Source organism: Typopeltis vanoorti, chromosome 14 (assembly GCF_054136105.1).
Source record: "Typopeltis vanoorti isolate ZY-2024b chromosome 14, IOZ_Tvanoo_1.0, whole genome shotgun sequence".
Lineage (NCBI taxonomy): Eukaryota > Metazoa > Arthropoda > Arachnida > Uropygi > Thelyphonidae > Typopeltis > Typopeltis vanoorti.
Genome location: NC_143562.1, coordinates 52,227,834 through 52,247,691, shown reverse-complemented (window position 1 = coordinate 52,247,691; position 19,858 = coordinate 52,227,834). Strand labels below are relative to the sequence as shown.

The window sequence follows — 19,858 nt, the reverse complement described above, 5'->3', positions numbered from 1 at the left end:
CAACCATCCCCCGTGATCCAAGTCAATAAATTATGTTCCAATCCCATATTTTCCAGTTTACACAACAGCCTATCGTGTGGTATCCTATCAAATGCCTTAGAAAAATCCAACATTATCATAGTGTATCCATTCCCTTTATCCAACTCGGTCATAACATTGTTATAAAATGTGAACAAATTGCTAAAACATAACCTACCTTTAGTAAACCCATGCTGTTCCCTGCAGAGTACAGAATGCGTGTCTACCCATTTCTGTATGCGAGTTCTTACCAACCAGAGATACTAATAGGTCGGTAGTTAGACACATCAGTTTTTGCACCACCCTTGTGCAACGGAACTATCATACATTCCTTCCATTCCTGTGGTAACATTCCGGAGCTGAGACTCAAGTTATATAAATGTGTGAAAGGCCTAGCCAATTCAGCTGAACATTCCTTTAACAAACGGGCAGATATTCCATCTGTCCCTATTGACAAATTCTTATCCAGGTTATGCAAGAACTCTTCAACCTCATTTTCATGAACCTCTAACTCTTCATTCAACATAGCAGTAGCACCATGGTACATACACCTGGTTGATATATCTTAGCAAAGTGAGCACTCATTAACCAAACAATCTCCTTAGCTTCTGATACCCGTGTACCATCTGCATTCAATAAAGTTATTCTTCACATTCATTCTTTCTTTCTTTTGCTTGCGGCATAACGATAAAATTCTTTTGGATTGCCTTTAGCTTGCATGGCCAATTTCTTTTCATACTCAGTTTTAGCTTTTCTCACAATACTCGTTACTTTTCTGGCCCGAGCTTTATATATTTCATAACTCCTCTCACTATATTCTTTCCACATCATCTTCTTCATGTGGATCGCTAGCTTAATATGGCTGCACATCCATTTCACTCCCAATCTATTTATTCTTTGAACACTAGGGATACATTAAGATACCGCCTCATTCAAGCACTTTTTCAAAAGATTCCCATGCATTGCCGACATTTTTTCCATTTAGTAACTGATACCATGGGACCAAAGATAGTATTCTTCTAAGTTGATCATAATTTCCAGCTTTGTAATTCAGCATTTAGCCTGATTTAATCAGAGCTTCAATAGAAGTAGATACCTCCCAAGAAAGAACAGCATGATCACTGTCACCAATTGGTGGTAAAATAGCAATATTCTTGACAGAGATCCCGTTTGATGCTATGAGCAAATTCAACACTCTTTGAGACCTTGAGTTCCTTCTTTCATGTGCTGCTTGAGAAAATTATCTTGCAACAATTCAATAAATTCCTGCTCTTTCTGATCATGAGATCTCTCTTCTACCCAATCAATGTTTGGAAAATTGGAGTCACCCATAATGACCATTCGCTTGGTACCCATAAGACTAAATGGGCGATGCATTTCTTTGTCCCCTACAACTGAGCTGCCAGGTCTGTAGCAGCACTCTCACCATATATTTCATTCTGCTAACCTCCACTTCACACCAAATAGACTCAAACTTATTGCTAAATGGGACATTGTTACCATCATTGTTTTCTTGTATTTCTACCCTAACTGGACTTCAGTCATCTGATATCATTAGTAGCACTTTTCCTCCTCTCCTATCTCTTCTGTCATTCCTAAAAATAGTATATCCGTTATACTCGATCCCACTTATCATATCTGATTCTGATAGCCATGTTTCACTAATGCCAACAATCTTAGGCCACATTGTATTCAATAAAGCAACAAACTCAACCCCTTTGTTTCTAATGCTCCTGGAATTTGTGTATAATAATAAAAAGATAGCTATATGGGCAGATTTCATCAAAGTATATATTCTCCTAAGCTCCTGGTCACTTTTGAAGATTTTTAATATGCAAACAGTGTAAATTTTGCATATGTAAATAGTGTTTTTGTCACTTGGCAAAAAATAAAAATAAAATAAAATAAATAAATAAAATAAAATAAATGGATATTTATTATCTTTTAATTTAATGATTTTTAAGTCAAAACAAAACAGCCTTTCAAGTTCCTTCGTGGTTATGATTTATCTATCAAAATGACAACTCACTTCAGAAAAATTCACCTTTCAAATGTGACTGTACAGTAGTGAAGAATTTCTGCCTGGCTCTGATGAGAACTAAGAATTTGAAACAGTTGTCAAGCTAGCAAAAGCCTTAATGAAAATCACTAAGTAAATAGAAATGATTCTAGAAAAAGGCCACACTATACTTCAAGTAATGAAATGCCAATTCAACCCATGCTGGATATCATATTCTTATAAGCTCTTGATTAACCTCTATACCGGCCGTGGTGGATGAAATAGTGATACCAAATTGCACTTCGTATCCATGTTATTCAATAAGTGTTACAGAATCATTTCCAGATTTTGCTGGATGTCTAGAGACGTAAATTTCAAAACCAAACATGGTTTCCATTAGTTATAAAATAATGAAGATTTATATTCTTCACTTTTAATGTATGCTACATTAAAAAACAATTTTTAATAAAAAGGTAACAATTTCCATTCCATACTTACTAGGAACTTTTTAACATCTTTGTAATTTGTAATTATTCCATTATGAACAACAACAAATTCTGAAATTCAAACATTAAGTAACATAAGTGATAGGTATGATTTATCATATAATTTGTTTTCATAGTATGTTAAAAAATTACTAACTATAAATTAGAAATTCTGAAAGCAAAAATTTTGTGCATGAAGGTGCACTCCCATTTTGACCAATGTGCACAACATAGAGAACATTGGTTGTGATGTATATACTCATACCTACTAACAGAAAGCAGCATCCATATATATATATATATATATATATATATATATATATAAAATGGTGTACACTGACAGTGTACACCACTTTACTGGAGGACACTTGTTTTATAATGAAATGTGCTGATGTATATATTTCTGTATTATAAATGGCTATAGTGCTATACACCACTAATGAGCACTGTGCAAATCACTGCTGAAAAAATAGTTTTAGTATGCAAAATTGGGAAAAATGATAGTCAATGAAGGTGATGTAGATATCTTGTAGGATGACATAAATATCAATATATCAAATGTTTAGCCACTTTAAACTGGCAGTTATGCCAGTTTATTAAGTCAGTTATCTTTTATTGAAACGGATAACAAAATTAAGTCAGTTATCCGTTTCTTGAATGCAAGGAATGTTAAAACAGCTGAAATTCATCGGCAAATTATTGAGGTTTATGGAGAACATGCAATGAGTGATTCAATAGTATGAAGATGGGTAAGAATTTTTAAAGAAAGGATAGGTGTGCATGATGATGAACCCCTGAATCCAAACAAAAGTCCATGAAGTGGAGGCACACTTCATCACCAGTTAGGACGAAATTGAAGACAACGGTTTCCACTTGGAAAATCATATGCACTGTGTTTTGTGACAGACAAGGAATTTTGCTGGTAGACGTCTTGGGTCAAGGCTCCACAATAAACACTGGTATGTACTGCAAAACCCTTAAGAAACTGCATCATGCGATCCAGAATAAACGACATGGCATGCTTACCAGGGGCGTTGCTTTGATTCATGATAATGCCTGCCCACACACAGTTGGCGTAACACAACTTCTCACCACCTTCGGCTGAGAACAATTCCATCACCCCCCCCCCCATATAGTCCTGACCTTGCACCAAGTGACTTTCACTTGTTCAAACATCTGAAATCTTTCCTTGGTGGAGGATGGTTTCAAGACAACAATGACAATGTCATAGAAGCAGTCAATACGTGGTTTGCATCATAGGTGGCAACCGTCTACAATGAAGGTATACAACTCTTGGTGCCCCGTTATGATAAGTGCCTGAACAATGGCAGAAAGTATGTAGAAAAGCAGTGAAAGATATCTACTCTAATTTCCAATAAAATTTTTTTGTAAGTATATTTTTGTTTCTCTGACAGTCCATTGGAACTTACTCTCTAGACGTCCCTCGTATATTAATGGAATTGAATTACAAGAAGTTGATGAGGCAAGGGACTTGGGGATTATTTTAGGCATACTGCAAAGGTGACCAAAACAGCACATCAAATTACATGGCTGTTGAAGAACACATTGACAAGCAGAGATAGGGAAGTTACTGTTCCACTTTATAAGGCCACATCTGAACTATTGTATACAGATCTGGTCACCTGAATTCCTTGGTGATGAGGATTTAGAGAAGTAACAAAGATTGTTGCAGGTCTGTGGAATGTTTCTTATGAGGATAAAATGAAGGCATGTGGGATCCCAAAAACTAGCTAACAGGCATAAGAGAGAAGATATGATAGAAGAATATAAGTTATTAAAGGGGGATTGAAACTGATTACTTATTTTTCTCTGTACAGTGCAGGAAGGGAGAGAATGAGGGGTCATTCCTGGAAATTGTGTAAGTGGTTAATAAGGGTGTCAGGACTAGATTTTTTAGCTTGGAGGGTAGTGAATGGGTGGAATGTGTCACCAAAGATGGTTGTCAGTATTTAATCTGTGAACGAGTTTAAGGAGAAATACGACGGGTATTGTGTGAATAATGGTTTGTGTGTCAATGCAAGGTTTCCCATGATGAGTTTTCTGACTCCATTATAATAATAATAAAATAAGTGACAAGTATAATTTATCATAATCTAGTATGTTCTTTGTTCTAAGGTTACACAGTGTTCAGCATTCATAGCGAAGAATTTATGGAGACAAAAAACGCATGTTGGAGTAATTACTTTACTTATAATTAAGAAAATAACACTATGTTTCAATCTCTGCATCACGATCATCATTAGAAAAATATACATATGCACAGGACACAAGCAACAACACTACACATAAGTAAGATGAATCTAAATGTTTTGTTAATCATTTACCTGACCTCTGGTGAAATAAAATAAAACATATACAAAAATATAAATTAATTAGCAAAATAAAATAAATGTTCTATATATATATATATATATATATATATATATATATATATATATCAGTATATAATATACAGATGATAGAAGAAAAAAAATCTAAATATCTCCAAGGAGTCCAAAGACTCATCAAGGGAGGGCACCTACTCTACAACTCCTCATCTCCACTATTAATCCACCAACTGCAGCGAACCACCACTACCATTCACACCAACACCATCTACTACCCACTACCACTAGTACTTTTTGTCTGTAAATTGCATGTGTTCTCAAAGCGGATTTGTCTGTATGCAGGAAGAAAAACCTTGCTACCTTCGTATGAGATCTGCTAACTCGCCTTCAATTGAAAAAAACACCCACATAAAGATTCCTCTTGTCATGACAAAAATCAAACTTAGGCCATTTCTAATCAAAGAGTGCAACATATTGTTGTTCTTCCAATTGTGCTATGGAAGCACTTCTATTAAGATTTTCTTGTGTAGGGAAAACAGGATGCATCATGTTCTACATGCTATATAAGTTGCAGATGGGTTCTCCAGATTCTTGGAATTACTAATCCATCATTTTGTTTAGATTCGAATGATGTTTCAGCAACTCGCAAGCTTTTATTATTATTATTATTACGTGATCCCTCCAGGGAGTCCACAGACTCATCGAGGGAAAGCCACTACTCCACAGCTCTCCATCTCCACCACTCAATCCATCAACAACTACCCTTATCATCTACACCAATGCCATCTACCACCCACCACTAATATTTTCACAATCACAAACATCCATGCCCACAGTGGGATTCAAACCTGCAGCCTTTTGGCTGGAGAGCGGATACACTAACCGCTCGGCCAACCAGGCCAGCAGGTTCAAGCTTCCTTGAACATTCTTTCAAACCAGGTTTTGGTGTGGTGTTAAAAGGGACTTGGTGCCTTTCCAGTTGATTCTATGATATGTCTGAAGTCTGACAGGACTGTTTTACCATAGCAGAGGAATTTAATGTGGCATTTATGTTCATCTTTTATTAGGATGGTGCACCCTGTTTTCCCTATGAAGGATAGATTGCAAATGCACTGAATTTTGTAAACCCTCCTGAGTGGGCAAGGTAGGGAAGGAGATCTTTGGATGGAGCTGAGCATACTTCTTAATTTTGCAGGTTTGAAAGTTGTCTTAATGGTATATTTATGTAATGTTCTATTATCTATCTAAAAAATGGCTACAACCAAAAAAATAAAATAAATAAATAAATAACAGTTCCCAAAATCCTCCACAATAACACCATTAAAAACAAAAAAGATTACGAGAATGCCATAGTCATACTATACGTTAGAGGAATATCAGAAAAAATAGAACACTACATAAATACCTTGAAAATACCTTATACCTGAGTGCATCATCACAACTTGAAGTCAGATGGGAGAGAGAAATAATGGTTTACTTCTGCAACTAGCCTTCCAAATACAAACTTTCAGAGAGATATGAGCACTTCTGAATAATACAATTCTTTTTATCACAGTTTTACAGAACAAATCCATGTCTCTAAAATCACAATGTATTATGCATACTGCAAGGGTACAACAATAAAATGTGATGAAAATTATGTGAAAAATTTTATTGGCTTGCACTGTAATCATAATTTTAGCACAAGAGAACCTTTACCATAAAACAGAGCATCAAGTGCAGGAACAGTGCAACCATTAATATGCACATAGATTGTAGGCCATTTGAAGCCAAAATGTCCAAAATATCTGATTCACCTGTTACAAACTGGTGACATTAGTAAGACTGGAAAGTATAATCAGAGATAAGCAGCAATGATGTTAATATAAAGGCTGAATTAGTCCAAGTATTAAAGACCCCACCACTGTAATCTTCCTTCTCCATGATATTAGACTCCATATGGAGCTATCTATATTTATCAGAAAGCCAGTTTCCAATCCAATATCTAAAAGCACACACTGCAACTTATATATCAACTAATCAAGTGCCACCTTTTTCAGATACCTCTGCACAATCCATAAACAGGCATAGCATCAACTTTTCAAGTTACTTTATTATCAAAGGCAACCAGAATCATAAAACAAGAGAATGTTGTAATAATTCTTTCTATAAATATTACTCTTATCTGCCCAATTTTGTACGTTTATTTATTTATTTTTTGTTATACCAATCTCGCCTGTACACGAGAGGGCTCAAGACTAACAACATGTTGACAAGAGGTTAGAGAGAAGGATCTATTAATGTGTATCTTTTGATATTTGTTTGGCAAAACAGTATAAATAAGGCTCTTCTAATCTAAAAGGTATATTATTGTGATACCTCCAGGGAGCCCAAGGACTCATCACAGGAGGGTACTCCACTCTACTTCACTACATACATCTCGCCCTCTCCACTGCTACATAATTCTCCTGCTACGACACTACTACCATCAATGCCAGCTACCACCCATCATCACCAACAACAACATGGAATTAAAACTGAAAGATAACTTGGATCACTTAGTTTGGTATACTGATGTTGACCAGCAGTTGCCTACATTCATAATAAGATGAAAATGGAAAGTTGCGGCCAGTTCATTGGAGCAGCATCCACTGAAATATCTATAGAAAACATATAATGCATAAACAGAGGGCCTATATGAAATGCTTAGAGTAAGTCACTCAGAGAAGGGTCATCCACTAAGTATTGGATCAGAACTCTGGAATGTTGGCCATGGAGAGTGAGAGGTTGAAGAAATGCGGATTGCAGAGTTTGGTGGATAGGAAGAAGGTGATATGATAGAGATATTTAAGTTAGTGAGGGGATTTTATCAGATTAATCCAGAAGAGATTAAAAAAAGAGTAGAAGGCATGAGGGAAAGAACCAGAGGCCATCCCTGGAATGGCCTCTGGTTCTTTATGTAAAATTGTGGTGAAGAAGTGTGAAGAGTCGATTTTTTACATGAAGAATTTTGAGTGAATGGAATGCTTTACCAGAATATGTTGTTAATGCAGAGAGTGTTAAGGATTTTAAGATTCAGTATGACAAATATGTTGTTAGTTGAATGAACCTCTCATGATAAGTCTTTCAACTCTATGGAGAGAATAATATAATTATAGCAATCTGAAAGAAGTTTGTGAGATACTAAAGCAGCATTCAAAGGTTGGGTGAATTTGGGATTTATAGTGTTTTGAGTTCACTAGAGAAAACGTAATAGTATGAAAAAGAATGCTAAGGTTTTTGGATGCTCACAAGACTATGGGTGTGATGTGTTTATGCCGGGATAGGCTAGATGTGAAAGTCAGCCCAAGAAGAGAAAACCGATCTTGTAAGGGGTGAGGAGATAGAGAATACTATAATACTATGAGAGTGGTCTGAGTTCTCGACTCGACCATAGATGGCAACACTATCGCAAGACTTTTTTTTTTCCAAGTTGGTACATCTCTCATAAGCATCCATGTGAAATTGCACATCATTCTATCAAGTAGTTGTTTTATACAGCTGTCTGAAGTAAAAATGTTGTCTGTTGTCTTGAAATGGATAAAATTGAGTATCGTGCAGTTATAAAATTCTTTGAAAAAGAAGAAGGTTTCTTTGTAAAAGAAATTTATTCAAAGTTCATAAAGGTTTATGGGCACTCTTCTCCTTCATTTTCAACAATTAAGAAATGGGCTGTTGAGTTTAAACGTGGTTGTACCAGCCTTGAAGATGATTCAGGTGAAGGACGTCTAAAAAGTGTAACAACACCAGAAATCATTGAGTTTTTATAGTATGCTCGTCGTATAAGTCGACTTGAAAAATTTCTTTAAAAATAAAAATTATAACAGTTTTTAAGTAAAATTTTTATACAGGCATCAACCACTAGGATCATAACTGCCTTTTTAGTCCTTCCATTCTTTGTTTTAGCAAAAGATATAAAATATCTAGTTGACAAAAGAAATTTTATTTCATATAGACCAGTTGACCAATAGTGAACTAAAGTGCAATGGCTCCTTTTAAAAGAATGAAAAATGATGCGAGTTTTAAGTGCAAAGTGATTAAATTTGCAAAAGAAAATACTAACTGTGTTGCTGCACGTCAGTTCGGAGTAAATGAAAAACTAGTTCGCGATTGGAGAAAAAATGAAACTTTAATAATGAAAATGCCAAAAAATAAGTGCGCATTACAGAAAGGGATTTGTAAGTGGCCAATTCTGGAAAATAATGTTGTGGATTGGGTTCAAGAAAATCACCAAAATGGACTCATTATAATGAGAAATAATATTCGTTTATTTGCTTCGAAAATTATGCAAAATCTGATGGAGAAAACGAATACAATTTATATGATGATATACCGGAAGAAATTACAGAACCAGAGTACAATGAACTTTTCATACATTCAGAGAGTGAAAATTAAATTTTAATTATGTAGTTACCTATTTTCTTTTGTAAATAAAGAATTATATAACATGTAAAGAATTTTTTCTCTAAATAAATTTGATATAAGTTGAAATATTTTTACTTATTTAGCCTTTTTATATATTGCTAATATATTTAAAAGAGTATGATATGTACTAGTTTTTTCTTGGAAAGCAATCAATTTTTGACCCGGTGTATAAGTCGACCTAAAAAATTTAGTACCTTTTTTACTGCTGAAAAGTTGACTTATATGCCGGAATATACGGTATTATCATTGTTTAATCAGGATGAGGAGAGAGAGAGAGAGAGAGAGAGAGAGAGGAGGGGATAGAAATTATATTCTTTTTGTATAATGAGATATTCAATATTATAAAATCACTTGTATCACTACATTCATGGAGAATTATACCATCAATTTTAGTTCAAAAGAATTGGGACTATTAAGACCTTAATACAACATGCCCATTCTTTATGTTCTACAGATGAGCTTCTAGAATAAAAACTGCATCATGCTAAATGTTTTGCTGATGAAGACTTTGGTGAATTTATCAACAAAGCATTTAACAGCTATAGAATTCTTGCCTATATATTGTCCATTTATACTGTATAATTTGGGATTTGAGCAGTTTTTTGCCAGGCATCTTACTGATAAATCTATCTTTTCTAGATCAACAAAGCCTAAATACAGATTATATTTCCATGGTTGTGCTATTTCTTTTAAAGTAAAAATAAGATCCTGACAACTTCTATTTAGCCTGAATTCAGTTTTACACTTCCCAAAGTCCCCCCCCCCCCCCCCAACAGTCTTTACTGCCTCCATATTTGAACATTTCTGGTTAAATACTATCTAATCTGGCTGATGTTTTTCTTTGCTACCTGAATCGATTAGTCTTGAATGCATTCCTCTTGAATATTTTCTACCACTGTCCTGCCGTTTAACAATCTTTCAAAGTAATTTGTTCGCATGGTTGGCTAAGTTATTGTGTTATAGGTTGTGAACCTTTTACATGCTGAATCATTATATAAAAGCAGTTTGTTAGCATATCCATGTTCTAACCAAGAGGTTGCTACGTGAAATTCCACGATGAGTATGGAGATTTGCATTTAAGTAGGAGATGATTTCATCAACTAGCACGTATATGACCGCCACCCCTCTTGCTGACAGCCTGAAGTAGCTTCAAAAAAGTTGTGTTTGATCTCTAGACCAGGTTTCTCGATTAAGGAAAAAAATAAAAATAAACAAAAAACTTTTCTCTCCTCCTAAACAGTACTATATAGTACTGTTTTAGAACCATATTGTTTAGAACCATATAGTACTGTTTTTTCATTGGTGGCAGCTGCATTAAAAAATACCAGGCATCGAAAATATCTTCTGTTTTTATTTTATCTTTATCATAACTGTTTCTTTCTTTCTTTCTCACAGTATTCTTTTCTCCATTTTTAAGCTTTTAAACAGCCACCAGAATATTTTGCTACCTTTGTGATTTTATTTTCTATATTCTTACCACAGCCTTTCCATGACTTTTGAATAGTTACTTTTACAGACAGCTTAGCTTTATTATGTTTTTCTCTGGATTTTCTGAGGCCACCTGGTGAATTGTTATGAACTTTTGATATCATATTTTCCTTTCCAAGACTTCTTTAACTCCTTCAGTCCACCATGAGGTTCAGATTTCTTCTACTGTTGCAAACAACTTCAGGCAACAAGGAAGCCTCCAGCAAAGAGAGATTGCTGGACTTACATGAATCACAACATAATCAAGATGTCATATGTAACCATTCTAGCCAAAAACTTTTACTTCTATATTTAATGCACGTATTAAAAGCACAATGTACATGTACGTAGGCGCGTGCATGCACACACACACGTTTCTCCATATAAAAAAAAAGCTCACTCCATAAGGTAGATTACATTATAAAATACTGTTTGTATTCTCGTTTATTTATTTCAGAATGATTTCGAAAACTAAGATTCTGAATGGATAAAGAATGAGCAGTTAGTTATTACTAATCAGACTAGTAATAATACAATAAGAAAATAAATTATTTTATTATTATTATTATTCAGGCCTCCATGGAGTCAAAAGACTCATCGTAGGAGGTCCTTTCTAAGAAACATAAGTCTATCATACCACTCCTTAAATGCATTGACCGTTCTCCCTCTCACCACTCCATCAGGCAATGCATTCCATGGTTCAACCACTCTCCATGCAAAGAAACCACTCCTCACCCTCTTTCTCACATTTCCCTTTCCTTGTCATGACTCCTTCCTGCTGTTCAACCAAGCGAAAGAACTCTCCAGTGTCAGCCCTGTAACCACCTCTCAACAGTTTAAAAGTCTCAATCATATCACCCCTTCTTCTTCTATCCACCAAATTCTGCAGTCCACACTCCCTCAGCCGATCCTCATAACTAACACTGTACAATCCCGACACCATCTCTGTTATCCATCTTTGTACCCTTTCCACAATTAATTTATCCGCTTCAAATCCTGGGGACCAGATCTGAGAACAATAGTCTAAGTGTGGTCTGATCAGAGTCTTATACAACGCAACGATAACCATTTTATCTCTGCAGGTCAGTGTCCTTCTCATTATTGAAGCAACCCACTGTGTTACTTTCACTACCTTTGCAACATGTCCCTTAAATTTCAGGTTTCTATCAATCATCAAACCCAGATCTCTTGTCTCTCCTACTTTCTCCAGTTTAACTCCTCCCATAGAATATGCAGAGTCCAATCAATGTGTCCCAAACCTCAAGACCTTACATTTTGCTGCATTAAACTGACACCCCCATTCATTTGCCCATCTATCTAGCTTATTCAAATCCTCTTGCAGGGCTACCACATCTGCACTATTACTAATAACCCTTCCCAACTTCACATCATCTGCAAACAACTGAATATCCCCTTGCAATCCACTGACAATGTCATTGATATAAAGGTTAAACAATATAGGTTCCAGTACTGAACCCTGTGACCCCACTTGTAATCTTCTGCTTCCTTGAAACTGCCCCACCATACACAACTCTCTGATATCTAGCGACAGCCAATCCTGAATCCAGTTGACCAATCTGATATCCAGACCCATGTGCTGCAACTTGAATATCAGCTTATCATGTGCCACCCTGTCAAATGCCTTCGCCAAGTCGAAGAAAATGGCAGTATATGCCTTTCCCCTCATCTAATGCTCTTGTAACTTTATCATAAAAGGCTAGCATACTGCTAAAACAAGAGCGCCCCTTCACAAATCCATGTTGACTCTCACAGATAACATTATCCTCATCTGGCCAATGCTGTATGCGGTCCTTAACTTCTTTCTCCAAGATCTTATTAACTACTGATGACTCACAAACTGATCTATAATTAGACACTTCCAGTCTGCTACTGCCCTTATGCAATGGCACTATATTACCTTCCTTCCATTCCATGGGCACCTTTCTCGCAGCCAGACTTTCATTGAAAAGCCAGGTCAAAGGAACTGTCAGTTCCTTAGCACATGCTCTCAAAACTCATGATGAAATACCATCCAGTCCCACAGCTTTACTAACATCCAAAGTACTGAGTATGTGGAACGTGCATTCCTCCTGCACCTAAACCTTGAACCTGCTCTATCCCTCTAGTATTCAAATTGACTCCTCCAGGATGAAATACTCCAATAAAGTGTTCATTAACAATTCCACTATGTCCTCTGCATCAGTCACTCTATTCCCATTTTTATCCCACAATGTCATTTCTCCTCCTACTGGCCACATAGCTAAAAAATTCCTTAGGATTTTCCTCGGATCTAAGGGCCAATCTTTTCTCATATTCCAGTTTCGCCTTCCTTACCATACTAGTCACTCTTCTGGCCTGTGTCTTATATTCTTCGTGCATCTTCTCTTTCCCTGTCTCCTTATATCTCTTCCATAGCCTCTTTTTCGCATGTAGCTCCTGTTTAATATTGTTTTTCATCCACTTTACTCCAAATTGTGTCCTCTTCTTCACTTGTGGAATACAGCTTACCATTGCTGCTAACAAATATTCCTTCACAATTTCCCAAGCAACATATTAGCATATTTCTAACCAAAATGTTATCCTTTTCTGATGGTAATTTTTATGCAATTAGGTATAACATCTATAATATAGCATACATATTTCAAAGACATTAAATGATATCAGCTTACCATTTTCACTGTCAGATCTCTGAGGATGACTGTTCAAATCACTAGGTGCACCATGGGTAGCCCATCGTGTATGAGCAATGCCAATATGAATTGGGAAGTATTCATCAAAATCGATATCCTCCTTGCCTAAAGACAAATTAATTAATAAATCATTATATACAGCAAATACACACTATGATGAAATAAGAATGGGACATCCTTTGTTTTAGGAAGAAATATACTGATACAATATTTCTATTGTTAGATGTAGCCTATATCACCCTATAAAGAAAACTGATGCCTTCAGAGTTGACTGTACATCTATATACTGTCAATGGCACATGGAGAAAATGTTTACAGACTTTGAAAGAAGTGCTGTGAGAGGATGACAAATGGTCTAACAATTCATCACAATGGTTAAAGAATACATAAACAAATTAACTGTATACAACATAAACAGCCAACAGAAATGTGAGTGTCACCTCAGCCAAGAAAACAAAAGATTCCCAGAAGTTCCAGGAATCTAATGCCAAGTGACAAAGACGCTTAGAAGGGTGCTATGGAAATCTGGATAATGTGATGGGGGAAACAATCAACCTAGAGTTCAAGGGATTTACACATGGGGGTTTGAGTTAGTAGTAGTAGTAGAGAACCTTGTGTTTGGCGGATAGCCTGGGAATGATCCAGCTGGTATGATGTATTTAGGGAAATGGCTTGTATCAAAGCACATCACCTCAACTGTAGTTTGGTGGCAGAGCTATATTGATCTGGAAGTGTTTCTCCTGATAGGTAACATCTCTGGAATTGTGGAAAAAAATTCAAATTGTAACTAAAACATAACTGATGTACTTATATGGCATCTTCTGTGAGTCAGCCATAAAGTTGTCATTTTGAGACCTAATAGCTTGACTTCTCAAAATTAACTGTACAGTTATCTGGCCCACAGAGCACACCATGAAAGAAGACATTAGTTCTGTTTAATTACAATTTGAATTGTTTTCCATGATAATTTAGTTCAGTGCTGTGTGACTATCACAGTTATGTGTGCTCTGAAAATGCTAGGTAGAAAACCACAAAATATTATAAACTTCAAAAAACGTATTTTTTTTCCTCTCTCGGTGTTGTTTATACATGAAGTGCTACTATTATGAATAGTCAATGGCATCTAAGCCTTTCCATATGTATGATCTGAAGAAAACAATATGGAAAAATTTGACTAGTCTTAAATCTGTGCAGAATTTTAATTCAACAACACTTTTTAAGCAAACTAGAATGATGGATGGTTGGATGTGAACCAGACTAGTGAATCCAACAACAGTGCAAACAGGTGATCACAATGAAGAAAAAATGGCCAAAATATCTATTCATATTATTATTATACAAGTATCTACACAGAATCAGCAGACTGATTACAAGAGATCCATTATTCACACAATAGCCAAACACATTATTAACACAATACCTATCTACTAGGGGCATATATTCTGAGTGTGCTAGATGTGCAGTGCACACCCAGAGAATAGCAATATCACCAATATTATATTTTTGCATTTATTCCTGTTCAAGACTCCTCTAATTGTTTTCCTGGCTTCACATGATTCCTAAAATTAAACACAATATACTAATACTTCATGAAGAAGACAATGATGTGTAAACATTGCATCACATTCACGTAAATAACTTGGGTGTGCAATCACAAATACGGACAACTTGGAGCAGACATATAGATGGCACACCGGGTCAAATTCTTAGCATTTCAGTGGTTTTAAACCACCCAGAAGGCAAGGCAGGGGGTGCAAGGAGACAATAGCACCCAGAAATCAGTGATTGGTAATTGCATCAACCAATCGAATATTGTCACGAGTTGTTGTTTTGGTTTTCTGAGTTTCATCTGTTTTGTGCGTGTGCAGTGTGAAATGTTTAGGACACTACTATAGAGAAGCTTTTAATATAGAATTTTCTATAAATAATTTATAACTTTCTTGTCCATATTTACAATGGGAAACAGTGTTGATGATCTAATGAAAGTCTCATTTCTTGCTAGAGCTTTTATGGATTGTATGATTGCAGTTGAAGGAGGTAAGCCTCATTTTCCTGTTCCAAATTTACAAATAAAGATGCAAAAACTGAGTACATGAGACACTTCTCTATTTAACAATACATTTAACACTGTCCTCCAACTCTACACAGATCTGGTTACAATTAACTGATAAATTAAAGCATTCAAAGTTATCCTACAATTAATTGCATTAGACCACTTAATATGAGTGCTGATGTGCTATGCACTCTTAAAACTTTCATACATCGATAAAAATGCAATCATACAGTCAAATTGATGTGAATTTTGTAGCTCAAGTTGCATAAGTCACACAACAGCACACCCAACCAAAATGGGCAAGCACTGCTATCCATCTATCCTTAAACTCATTCACTGACAAAGCACTCATGACCATCTCTGGCAACCCATTCTACCCATTCACCACTCTCTAAGAAAAAAACCTAGTCCTAAAACCCTTACTAACTGCACTCACCAACAACTTCCATCAATCTGTTCTCTGAGAGAGAATTCAATAAAAATGCCACAGTCTTTGTCACTCGTCTTATAGTGACAAGTTATAGTGCCAAGAGTAACGGTGTGTTTTGATGAACGGTCAGAAAATGAGTTTCAAAGAGAGAAAGAGAGGTGATTGACTTTTGTGTTAAACTTGGTAAACGTTTTACTGAAACACATTGATTGCTTCAAAAAACATATGGTGATGAATGCTTATCCGATACTCAAGTTCATGAGTGGTTTAAGCGATTTCAAAGTGGTCGTGAGATGCTTGAGGACGACGAAAAGCTGGCCTGTTCAAAAACTGGACTGAGCAAAATTAACATCCAAAAAAGTGCGTGATTTCATCAAAGAAAATCCAAAATCGTCCATGAGACTGAAGATGAATTGGGGATTGCAAAATCAACTGTGCACAATTTTGACCGAGAATTTGGGCCTTCGTAAATTTGATGAATGTGTTCCCCACAAGTTGGCCAATGACCAAAAAATGTATCGAATTGAATATTGCAAGGACCTCATTAAAACCATTCATAAGAACTCAAACTTCCTTGAAACAACTGTTACTGGTGACGAAAAGTGGTGCTTTGAGTATGAGTCCAAAACAAAGTGCCAGAGTGCTGAGTGGAGACCACCAAAAGAGGGACATCCGAAAAAATGTCGCTTGGAAAAGTCAAAAATTAAGATAATGCTGATTTGTTTCTACGATTACAAGGGCATTATCCACAAAAAATGCATTCTGCCTGGCCAAATGGTCAATGGCGAGTTTTATCTCGAAGTTTTGAAGCGACTGATAGCGAGAATTCATTGCATACGGCATGAATATCGTGATGCAGGCAGCTGGTCACTTTTGCACGATAATGCACCATCTCATCGTTCGAACACTGTGAGACAGTTTTTGAGCAAAAACCAAGTTTGTGTGTTGGATCAATCTGCCATAATCACCTGATTTAGCACCCTGTGACTTCTTTCTCTCCCCCACCCCAACTTCATTTGTCGATGAAAGGAAAGCGATACGACAACATTGAAAATGTTCAAACGGCACTAACCACGACCTACAACAGCAACCCAAACACTAATATAAAAAACTCATTTAATTGACCGTGCCAAACGCTATATCAAAGCTGAGGGAGAGTATATTGATTGAAATAAATTATAATTGGCCTGTGTTTTATTTTCTATCAAAAGTTCGGTTTCTTTTTGGACAGAGAGTGTACAGATCAGTGTGCAGTAGTCCAAATGTTTCCATATCAAAGCTTTATACAGGGGAACAATAATTCTCTATCCCTGCTTGTTAATGTGTTCTTCCTGTAATCTACTGTGCTGTTTTGCTTACATTTGCAATATGCCAAACTTTAACTCCATGTCCATAATCATCCCCCCCCCAAGTCCCTAGCCTCATCAGTTTCTTATGATTTCAGTTCCATCAATATAGCACACAGCTTGTGATCTCTTCTTCACAAAATGCATCACCTTACATCAAATTAACAGCCATTTACCTTTGCTCATACTGCTAGTCTATTTCTTCCTGCAGGATCTCTGAATCACCTTCATTTACCATCAGTCTTCCCAGTTTAGCATCATCAGCAAACAACTGAATACGTCTTGTCAAATCATTTCCTATATCATTGATACACAAATTAAACAACAGAGAACCAAGTACTAAGCTCCGTGGTACACCACTGATCACCTGCCTTCTCCTGGACTCAACTCACTCCTCCAGAAACCACTCTTCGACATTAGTCCATCGGCCATCCTCTAAATGTAAATCACCAAATTCATATCCATTCCATTTGTTTCAAGTTATGCAACGAAGTTCTATATAGAAACCCGTCAAATGCCTTTGTAAGGTCTAGCAATATGAACGAGTAGATATTTCCCTTATCCAACTTCATTGCCACTTTATTATATAAAAAGTAAATTACTAAAGGCAGGACTTACCTCTCAGAAAACCATGTTGAACCTTATAAAATATCATATTTCTGCCAAACCAGTCCTGTATTCTATTTTTAGCCAATTCCTCCAATAGCTTAACCACCAATCAGATGTTGATTGGCCTATAATTTGCTACTTCTGTCTTGGAGTTTCCTTTATATAGTGAGAGGCTTAAATTAAATAGCTTGGTCAGAGGAGCTGATAATTCCTTTGCATATTCTCATAATACACAGACCAATATGCCATTTAATCCCATAGCTGTATTTGCATTGAGTTCTGCAATATTTTAAGCACCTTCATTTCTTCAACCTCTCTTCTCCCATTAGTTAATGTCACATCTGGCCTTGCAACATCACCACCTAGATGGCACATCCCTGCAAAATGCTCACTCAGTAACTATTTGGTTTGCTTCTGATACCTCCCTACTATCAGCACTTTTGAAAGAAATCCTTCAATATTCATTCCTCCTTATACTTGCCACATTGCAAAAGAACGTTTTAGTATTTCTTTTTCTCATAATTATCTTTGGCTTTCCTTACCACAGCCCTTCACCCTTCTTACCTGTGCTTTGTACTGCTCATTGTTGATCACCTTTTTCTTTATATTTCCACCTATAAGCACAAACCAGCCTAGAAAGCATGATCAGAACCACACACACACTGAGGTGTATAAAATTTTGGTTGAAATGCAATGCTCTCCCAATGCCTTATGTCAAAATAGAGCTACAATACAGCAATCTGAATCAGAATTAGCTCTCACTGATGATTTGTTAATAAAGTTTCCTATTTTGTACACTCCTTATTTCTATTCTGTACACACATTAAAAACAAAAACATTTTTGTTTTTAACTTGAAGCTGTATTGGAAATTATTACAATTTTCAAACTTGCTATCTATCTGGATGTAAAAAATATATTAGTTGCTCTAACTGGACTTCTCTATTCGTATTTCAAATTAAAACTATTAAGTTACTAATATTAACATATATCCTAATTAATTTAATTGTGATCTAGGTTATCTCAAATACACAACAGAATATGTTCATTGTCTTTTATCATCAGCACCAGCCAGTGCATGGCACCTCCAACAATCTACAACCAACAGGCTGTGGTTTCAAATTCCACTATGGGAGATGTCTGTCAAAGTATTATGTGATAAATGGTTTACACTGCTTGGATGAGCAATAAACCCACCAAAATACTGCTTACTAGAGGGGGGGGGATTAGCAAAAATATAATAAAAAGTTGTCTGTTTAATCTTTAGATAAATGTTCCTGGATTATTCAATCTAGCCCACCCACATTACTATGATGCAGGTAACACTGAACAACATACAATTTGCCTCTGAAATGAAAATTGTGATTCTTTACTAATTTCTTGTGCTGAACACGAAAATGACAATAAAATCTGTCAATTAGCTCTTGTTTAGGAGAGATTCAGTCTGCACTGTGTATAAAAGGAATCATTTGGCAACACTGCATTTCATTCTCCTGATTGCAACAGCCAATCATACACAAAATCCCCCCCCCCTCCAGGAGCTATTGCATCATTAGCTAATGCAATGCAGCGCAAATTTATAAAAATGAAGCGGTTTATTAAATCCAGCATTATTTCAAAGCCAAATATAGAAACTATAAAAGTTTCATATGAAATTTGACCAGAACTGTGCAGAGAGCTTACAGGAATACACTTGCCAATATTTATGAGCTGCCCTAGCCAGACCTTATAGGAATGATCGCTATGCCTAAGCATCCATATATTCCCCCTCCTATTAGTCCATTTTGAAAAGGCTTCACTGGTCTGACCGCTGTTTCAATCTAGTTGGGTTTCGTTTGAGTTTGAAACAGCTCAGTGAAACCTTTTCAAAATGGACCAATAGGGAACATATGGATGCTTGGGCATAGCAATCATCTCTCTCCTATAAGGTCTGGCTAGGGCAACTCAAATGTTGGCGAGTGTATTCCTGTAA

At 36.1% G+C, this 19,858-nt stretch overlaps 1 protein-coding gene across 3 annotated transcripts in view; it reads right to left on the bottom strand.

Annotated features, from left to right (window-relative positions):
- Nucleotides 1-19,858, bottom strand: part of LOC150099476 (glutamine--fructose-6-phosphate aminotransferase [isomerizing] 2-like) — a 256,437-nt gene that overhangs the window by 186,349 nt on the left and 50,230 nt on the right. For all 3 annotated transcript variants that reach the window (XM_090404433.1, XM_090404434.1, XM_090404435.1), the window contains exons 4-5: nucleotides 13,430-13,555; nucleotides 2,516-2,574 (exon numbers count right to left, since the gene is read on the bottom strand). In XM_090404433.1, the coding sequence (XP_090260559.1) occupies nucleotides 2,516-2,574; nucleotides 13,430-13,555 (185 nt within the window). The remainder of the gene's footprint in view (nucleotides 1-2,515; nucleotides 2,575-13,429; nucleotides 13,556-19,858) is intronic.